Source organism: Haplochromis burtoni, unplaced genomic scaffold (genome assembly GCF_018398535.1).
Source record: "Haplochromis burtoni strain Fernald_Lab_line unplaced genomic scaffold, NCSU_Asbu1 Contig_182, whole genome shotgun sequence".
NCBI lineage: Eukaryota > Metazoa > Chordata > Actinopteri > Cichliformes > Cichlidae > Haplochromis > Haplochromis burtoni.
This window is the reverse complement of record NW_024582543.1, coordinates 817067-826555: the sequence shown is the minus strand read 5'-3', so window position 1 is coordinate 826555 and position 9489 is coordinate 817067. Positions and strand designations below refer to the sequence as shown.

The 9489-nt window shown below is 41.8% G+C and overlaps 1 protein-coding gene across 1 annotated transcript; it reads left to right on the top strand.

The window, feature by feature from the left end:
• The first annotated feature begins 55 nt into the window (after positions 1 to 55).
• car15 (carbonic anhydrase 15) lies at positions 56 to 5439 on the top strand. The gene is made up of 8 exons (XM_005934661.3): positions 56 to 933; positions 1064 to 1093; positions 2977 to 3153; positions 3228 to 3373; positions 3483 to 3575; positions 3661 to 3727; positions 3816 to 3976; positions 4075 to 5439. Exons 1-8 carry the CDS (start codon positions 882 to 884, stop codon positions 4297 to 4299), a joined length of 951 nt encoding a protein of 316 aa, XP_005934723.1. The 5' UTR covers positions 56 to 881; the 3' UTR covers positions 4300 to 5439.
• Positions 5440 to 9489: the final 4050 nt, after the last annotated feature.

Sequence of the window (9489 nt, the reverse complement as noted above, 5' to 3'; positions counted from 1 at the left end):
GTGACATTTAGCTGGTCTGCGAGGCTTTGAGGAGGAAATTCCTTCGTCTGCGGTCACCAAATGTCAAATTACATTAAGGTGGGATGCAGGGAAATCCCCCCGCCTTCTCGCACCAGTGTCCAATACACGGCAATGAAAAGATTCTCATAATTTAAAGAAAGCGGATATAGTGCACCTCGCGGTGACTCACAAGGGGGCAGGCAGAGAGGAGAGAGTGATACCCAGCCGAGAAGCACCGTCGGAGAAAAGAGGCTTTGTTCATGCAGGCTGAGTAGTGACGGAGTCGCACAATCTATTCCTGGATGGGAAACACGTAACACTTAACACTGAGCTGTTAGGAGAGGAAGTGTAACATCACTTAAAAACATGCGTTTAAGTGTAAAATTAGGTGTTAATTTGAGGGTTTTTAACTGGATTCCCAGAGCTTGGCACTGATTAGAGGGTGGTCACTCCCACTGTAAAGCGTGGGGCAGTGATGAGCAAATATAAAGAGAACCTCTGAAGTTTAAACACGGTGTCATTTTTACAGCCTCTTTATACCGAGTCATATATATTCTGTTCACTTCTAATCCAGCCTCCTAACACATCCTCTGACTTTCCCATGAGATGAATGGGTCTTGTTACTAGTCACTGGGCATCTATGCTTACAGCAGCAGCAGCTGGGGAGGTGGGGGTGTGTGTGGGTGTAGGGGGGGTGAAGCTCTCCCTGCATCAATGAGCCTGTTTATCAGAAAAGACCACTAGACTGGTAATGACACGGTTGACTGATCAGCCCAGGAGAAAGTAAATCTCAGCTTTCACCTTCCTTCCTATATTTAAGCCGGACGTTCGCCCTCGATTGTTTCAGTCTACCTCACTGTGCGCTCCACCGGGATCCTGGGATGATTTGGACCGCAGCTCTCCTCGTGATCGTCGGCTCATACGCTGACTCAGGTGAGGGCACGACTCGGGTCTCGCGGGGTGAAAAGATATTGCGAACGTCTCTTACGCGCAATTTCGTGTAATTGGATGGAAGGGAAAGAAAGGTGATGTTTGTCGTCACTGTGCCGTTTTCCTTTCGCAGATGACTACTGTTATGATGAGCCACATTGTGGTGAGTAACTTATTTGTTTTTTAATTTTAGAACGAGCGCTGTCACGATGTCACATTTTCACTTTATGATTAGAACGGTGAAAAGGATTCACGATGATAGAATGAAGTCTTTAGAAAGGATTTTATCAAATTCCATCAATGACACAGTTACAGTGCACAATACAGACCAAATGCCCACTTCTTTGGTTACACCTTGCTCGTACCCCTTTTGCCTTCAGATCTGCCAGATTCTTGATTCAACAAGGTGCTGAAAATACTACTCAGTGATTTGTCAGCTGAACGCCCATGATCCAAATCTCCTGTTCCACTAAATCACAGATGTGCTCTATTGGACTGAGATCTGATGACTGTGGAGGGCATTTGAGTACAGTGAACTCATTGTCATGTTCAAGAAATTGAGATGATTTGAGCTTTGTGACATGGCATGTTATCCTACTGGAATCAGATGATGGCCACACTGTGGTCATAAAGGGATGGACGTGACCGGCAACAATACTCTGGTGGTAGTGCTTTAATGCTCAGTTGCCATTGCACCACCAGCAGCCTGAACCATTGATACCACACAGGATGAGTTCATGCTTTCATATGGTTCACACCAAATTCTGACCATCTGAATGTGACAACAGTCAGTCACGTGGCAGCAACTGAATGCCTTTAGGCATGTAGACATGGTCAAGGGGGCATATTGAAGTTCAAAACGGGGATTTAAGTGACTTTGATTGTTGATGCCAGATGAGCTGACTGAGTATTTCAGAAACTGCTGATTTGCTGGGATTTTCCACACAACCATGTCTAGAGTTTACTGTACGGGGTCTAAAAATAAATAAATAAATAAAGGACAAAATGTCAAGTGGGCAGCAGAGAGGAGAATAAAGCGGTAGACTGCTTCAAGCTGAATGAAAGGCAACAGTAAATAACCAGTTGCTACAACCAAGGTGTGCAGAAGTGTGTGAATCTTGAAGCAGATGTGCTACAGTAGCAGAAGAGACCACATTAAGTATCACTCCTGTCAGCTAAGAACAGGAAGCCGAGGCTACAATTCACATGAGCCCACCAAAGCTGGAAAATAGAGAGTTGAAATGTTGACGCTTGGTCTGATGAGTCTCGATTTCTACTGCAACATTTGCCTGCGAGGATCAGAAATGAACATGAAAGGATGGATCTATTCTGCCTTGTATCAACTTGGTGGTGGTGTAATGGTGTGGGTTTCTTGGCACACTTTGGGGCCCTTAGTACCAACTGAGCATCATTAAAACTCAGCCTATCAGCCGGATGGTTGCTGACCACATTAACCCAACAGAGCACCTTTGGGATGTGCTGGAACAGCTGACTGACATCATGGATGTGATGCTCGCATGTCAGTGTGGACCAAACTGGGGAATTTTTCCAGCACTTTGTTCAATCTCTGCAATGCTAAAGGCAAATGCTGAAGGCAAAAAGACTTATATATTAGATGATCTGAAGCTGAAGTCACTGTTGAAAGTCTAAAGCAGGGATCTCCAATCCCAGTCCACGAGGGCCGGTGTCCCTGCAGGTTTTAGGTGTCCTTGATCCATCACAGCTGATTTAAATGGTTAAACGACCTCCTCAACATGTCTTGCAGTTCTCCAGAGGCCTGGTAATGAACTAATCATGTGATTCAGGTGTTTTGACCCAGGGTGAGATCTAAAACCTACAGGGACACCGGCCCTCGTGGACTGGGATTGGGGACCCTGGGTCTAAAGTATCCTTTCAAAATAAAAGCCAAAAATATCAGATATTCGGAAAGCATGGGTTGTCCAAAACTGATTGCTGTGAGCTGATTTTAAGGTTAAGCAAGCAAGGTTCTTCTTACACTTTTTAGTTGTCTGTCTGGAGCTCATGAGTCTTCTTTCACATCCTCAGATCCTTACTCATGGGGAGACATGGTCCCTTCCTGTTACTCTTTACTTAATCACCATCACTCTCCCATCAACTTGGACGAACACATGGTCAGAAACGCCTCTCTGGGCGCTCTGTATCTAGAGGGCTTCGAGGAGACGCAAACAGGCCACTGGACGCTCAAAAACGACGGGCACTCAGGTGAATACCCTGCATATTGTAGCGCGTTTTTGTCGCGTGGGCGCTGGGGGTGACGCGTGCGCTGTTGCTCTCAGTCATACTGCAGGTCGGCAGCGGCATGGCGGTGAGTGGTGGCGGTCTTCCAGATGTGTACCACACCATCCAGCTGCACTTCCACTGGGGAGGTCCGGCGTCCAACGGCTCAGAGCACACTGTGGACAGACGCAGATACCCAATGGAGGTACAGTATGGTCAGTAGACGGAGTTACACAGTCACAAGCCACCTGTGTAAGCACACAGATGCAGTGCAGCCTTCCCTTAATGTCTCTGTGGACTTTCTTTACTTCCAGATGCACATAGTCAACATGAAGTCCATCCATCCAAATCTGTCTGCAGCCCTCGACGATCCAACGGGACTTGCCGTTCTTGGATTCTTCATTGATGTCAGTTTATTTCTCAGCCTAGTCCTGAACTACATTTTTAAGGATTTTTAAAGCAAAACTATTAAGACATTATCATATTTCTCAGGTTGTGTATGCAGATAATGTGCACTTTGGACACATCTCACAGAAACTCTCCTCTGTTGCTTACAAAGGTGAGTGGAGCCTTAAGAAAAATCCACTCCTGCCTTCTTGTGTTAGTCGTAGCAATGTTCTCATTATGTCTGTGCATCCTTCCCCCAGGGCAAGCAACTAAAGTAAAGCCATTTCCTCTAATGAGCCTCCTGCCGAAGCACAACATGAGTCAGTATTACCGATATTACGGCAGCCTTACCACCCCTCCATGTTCTCAAGCGGTTGTGTGGACTTTGTATGAGGTCCCCATCTACATTTCATGGTCCCAAGTAAGTCGCCTAGGTTCAGATCAGGTTTTATTTTATTTTTTTTAAAAGACTTACTTGTTGCTTTAAAATATTATTTTTGGGTTTGGTTGTCTCCTCAGCTGGCTCAGTTTACCTCGCAGATCTTCTCCACAGAGGAGGACGCAGAGCAGGTGACCCCTCTCCAGAACAATTTCAGACACATTCATCACATCTTCAGTCGCGTTGTCTCAGCCTCCATAGATGCCAAACTCCTCAGAGGAGCGGCTGGTCGAAGCCTCTTGTCTGCTACATCAGTGCATCTGCTTCCAGTCCTTTTACTGGGAGGCTTCTTATCTGGACTTTAGCACCATGTTAAATCCAAGGCTTGAAATAGTACAACACCAAAATTAAAATTAAATAAAGAACAGGTTAGTTGAACTTTTCATTTAAGGAGAAGTTTTTCAGACATTTAGAAATACTCTAGGAAAAACAAGCAAACTGTGAAGAAGAGTACTGTAAGTGTTATTTAAGGTCTCTTGTGTTTTCAGGAAATTTGAATTTATTAGCATGTTGCTAACCGTTTAATGTGAAGCCTTTTGCATTCAAAGTGTGCTTTTAAAAACTACAACCTAATGTACATGTGTATATCCTTTGTTTTTCTGTAGTGAGCAATTAAAAAATAAAAAATAAAAGCAAAGTTAAGTCAAAGCAAAACTTGGTTGGTTAGCATAGCATGTTAGCATGCTAACAAGGTTGATTGTTTATAAAACATTTGAAAAATTAAAAGTATTGGTCAGGCATTTTAAGCTGATGATAATGATTTAAAAATATGCCCAAATAACGCAGTAATGCAGATTTATGAAAAAAGTAAAGAAATATATAAAGAAAAATACAATTAGATCTATAATTCATTAGACAACATCATTTCCATGTCCTTGTATGTCACTACAGTGGATTTCAAACTGTTGAGATGTGATTTAAATGAGAATTTCAGTTTTAATTTATAAACGTTTTATAAAATTTATATACCGTCTTTTAATTAATTGAACAAACCATATGAATTTAAACATACAGATTGTTGAATCTGACACTCTTACTTCCTCAAGAGTGTGACTAGATGTGAAACTGTTTTTTCTTTACCATCGAAATAATTCTGTGGTCATCCACTTCACCATTTCTGTGGTCTTTCAGACCTTTTTGATGTCGCCAAGCTGCCTAGTATTTATTCCCTTTAAGGTTGAACTGAACTGCTAAAGCTTTTGCTATCGCTCTGATAGATTTATTTATTTCAGGCTAACAGAGGTCTCCCTTACTTGTACTTCCACCTTTATGGGCCTCACATTTAAAATTAGAGTGAAAAGCCACTATATGAAGCTTAAGGTCTTACCCTTCAATCATTTCTTGATTTTGTTTTAATATAAAGTATCCACTGTTGTGTTATAATGAGGCAAAACTATAAAATATATTCATATTAATTAATATTAACCTCCTAAGACCTGAACTCTTTCATGGCATGCATTTTTAATTTCTCTTTGCTATTTGGGTTGATTGGGACCTGATGAATTTAAAAACAAAGAATTAGCAGATTTTTTTTTTTTTTTTTTACCTAATTTTAGTTTCTGAGAAAAATGAGATCCACAGTTGAGGACATTCGTTTTAAACTTTGATAGAACAGTGGCAGTATAACGTCCTCGTAAGTGGATATCAGGTCCTTGTAGAGAAAAATTAAGTATTTTGGTCTAGACAACCCAAAATGTGATGTCCACATATGTGTACTCCAGGTCCTAGGAGGTTAATATTAATTCTAAGTGTAACTCCTCTGTTCAGTAACCTCAATAGATGCAGAGTCAATCGCAACATTGTTCTGAAGCACAGACATGTCGCTGCTCCGTCAGCATCACCACCATTCAAAATTATTGTTATTTAACACTTAATACCACTTAATGATAGGAAAATTGATCGATTATAACCCATTAAACTGTCCGCGTTTGTAGCTATTTCCTATTTACTCATTAGTGTAAGTTATATATTAACATCAGTAGTTTCAGCTTTTTTATGTAATGCAATACTTTTAAGGATTTAATTTCTTTATAATTTACTCATAGCTATTTTAACGATTTTCCAAACTACTTTCAGCACCTTAACTGTGATATTAACATTACTGATTAAGGTTAACTGTGTGTGTTCTCTAAGGGTTTAATTTTTAGTTCAGAAAGTAGTCAAGAGAGCATGGAGAGGATGCTTAGCTGTTTTAACCACCGAGCCAGTTACTCATTGCTTAACTGTGTGCTTGTGTTGGTTAGCGATAAACTCTAACCCTTTCAACTCTAATAGATTTAGCCATACTTTAAGCTGGCTGTTTAAAAGATTTATGATACTATTACATCATGCAGGCCTGTACATTCCTTTCCAAATGACTTGGGCTAAAGCAAAATGTCCCCCTGGGCACTGTTAGCCTTTGATTGGGACGAACATTAGTGCTTTACGGTTATTCCTGCAACAGTACGTTTTCACTGCAGACATTTTGAAATCCAAAGTTACATTACTTTGCATGGTGCCTCACCTGCTTTTCCTACAGTAGCAGGAGGAAAGGTCTGTTTTGAAAAGAAGAGGGCGTTAAGGAAAGGTGCTAGAATATGGCACAGTAATGGCTGCCTAATGAGCCGATTTACGAGCGTCACGCAAAAACATGCAAACATTAGTTTGTACTCAGTGCTCAAGTCTGCATTGAATTTTGAAGTGTGGCCGTACGTCGTGTAAAGGAGGACTGCGGGTTACGCCAGGAAAAAAAGAAACCTGCAAGGAAACAAAAGCCTTAATATTTTCTGTGTGACTGTTCTTTAAAGTGTGACTCGCTCCCTTATAACACTTGTGTATCCTAACAATAAAATCATTCTTTAAAATCCTATTTGCTGTTGTTGTTTTTTTGTTATTCCTCATGCAAAAAGGTTTCAGAAAATTGAAAGTATGTGGCTGAACTGTGGTCAGCAATAAATGGGGAAACATGCCAGCCGACTCACACAGGTGTAGAATATATGGTGATCATGGTCACCACTGTGACAACATCCATGTGACCTTAATCATCTACCAAGTCTGGGATGTAAATCTCTCTAAATTTAGCATTTCAGGCCTTTTATAACACAAGCAAATAAATGCAAATACTCCACCAAGCAGCTACCTGCAGCTGGGCTCAGACGTTTGCATCCAGTCACCGTGGACATGATTGTCATGATAATTTTGGACCTTTATTTATTTGACGTCAGGGTGGAATGATTGTACATGTCATTAATGATTTTAATGGCAAGAATTAGGTGCACGTGGCTGTATTTTTTTTTTTTTTTAGATCTTCTTGAGGCCACACAGTCAAATTATATACATACATTCATTTAAATCTTTTAATAAGAGGTGCTAAAGGTTCTACAGTGTCCTTTAACTTGGCATGTACATGGCCTGTTATCTTCTCATTAGGGATTATGATTGACTACAACTAGTAGTTTCTCTTTGCCAGCATAGAAAGGATTTGTTTTGACTCACTGGATAGGCCGATGCTCCGAGCAATAGGACAGTCCAAGAACCTCAGTGAAGGTGTAAGAAGCTGAATTGTAGATTTACACAAGTTGGAAAGGTCTCTTCCCCGCCATGACCGGGAAACTGCTGAAACAGCATTACTGTCACCAGCCTGAGAGGCTGCTGACGCCTTCAAAGTCAACTAAAATCTGCAGCTGCATCTGCACCTGCCCGCATCATGCTCTGGGGCTGTTTTTGCCAGTGGTACTGGTACATTACACAAAGTGGATGGAATAGTGAAAAACTACCTGCGAAATCTTCAACTTCATGTCAAATCAACAGCTAGATGGTTGAAATTTTGATACAGGGAACCAGTCTCACATGAAAACTGTGAAACTGTGAAAACCTTGTGTGCTCAGTTCTTGTTAAAGGCGTACGCTGTACAATCATTCCACCCTGGAAACAGAACAACTCCACGAAATCTTTAACAGCAACAAAATAACCCTGAGCTTCATGCCCATGATTAGTGAGTGTAAACTCCTGAGCACACCTGCACATCATCCCCAATAATGGTAAAATGTAAATATCAGTTTTTCTTTCAGCTTTTATTTTCTAACTGCCCTTTTCATAAGGATTACCAAAAGAATCAAAGAAAACATTTTAAGACGATCTGAGCTGCAAAGATGACCGGCAAAGCAAGACAGCACAGTTGGAGCGACAACGACCAACCAATCAGATCCTGTGTTTGATTTCGCTAAGCAGATGGCGACGAGTGCGACTTGGGCTCCCATGCTGTCTAAGCTCGCTCTCTGAGCCCAGCCTCCCCGCTTGTGGTCACACCATCCTCCTCCTGTCACGGCCTTAGGGCGGCGCGCGCACACAGGGAGACCACACTGTGAGCCTTTTCTGTCTCCCTGGGGACTGTGTGAATGTGAATCCAGGCTTCTGCAGATTTTCACTGCAGATAAACACAAAAGCTTCTAAATTCACTGATCAAACACATTATTAATCCCAACTACAGAGAGGAGGGTTGGAGCACTGAATCAAAGTAGTTGGAGTCTTGCTTTGACAACTCGTTGGTTTGGTGAATGTTTTATTAAAAAAAAAAAGCCTTGGAAAAAAAATCTAATGCCTTTTCTGGGGTTTATTTAGATGAGCTTCACTACAATGCTTCTTCTGCCAGGGTGCTGTACTCGCTGTCAGCCACAGTCAGATCTGTAGGAGCAGTCATGGATGAAAGGGCACCCTCTACCTCTAACCCTCAGGCCACAAGTCCCATGCATGTATGTTGACTTGCCATTTGCTCATGGAGAATTGTGACTGACCCCTCAGTGAACTGACGCAAGACCTGGTTTGGACTAAAAGTCTCTTTGCATTCATGTTTGTGTATAGCGTATAGCGAGAGAGAAAGTCAGCATGTTGACAGTTTTAATTTGAATTATTTTAGAGTCAGGTTGAATCACCTATGGTCACGTGAAATTTAACAAACCTCTCCCATAAACAATTTGGCTCCTCTCTGCAATCCATCCATCCAATGATCCAGCAAATTCAGGGTTATGTGGTACAGCCTGGGAGGTCATCAGTCCATCGGAGTTTGAAAATGTGAATATTGTTCAAATCATCAGTAATACGTTCATAGGAGCATTCAAGAATTTGGGAGTTGAAAGTGGCTCGACAGTAGCAGTGGAGCGCATGATGAGCGTAAGCAGAATCCCCCCACCTGTAGTATTATGAAACCTGCACTGAGTCGCATGATTGATGCAGCAGCTGATTGATCAGCTGCCGCCTGCATCAGCAGGACGATCTTCATTCCATCAGTCGTATTTCTATCTCACATCGTGCAGCCTCAGGAATAACAAACCACCAGTGTTTATGGATGTATGCAAAAATGCTTTATTTCCATTTTTTCTTCCTTTTTCATACATTTGTTGTATAATAAATAGACAGGAGAAACAGGCTGACACATCAGTCCTCTTCTCATGCCGATTCTGCACCTTTCTTTTCTCCACACCGCAAACTTTTCATAGAATTTACAACAGAAAATTTAA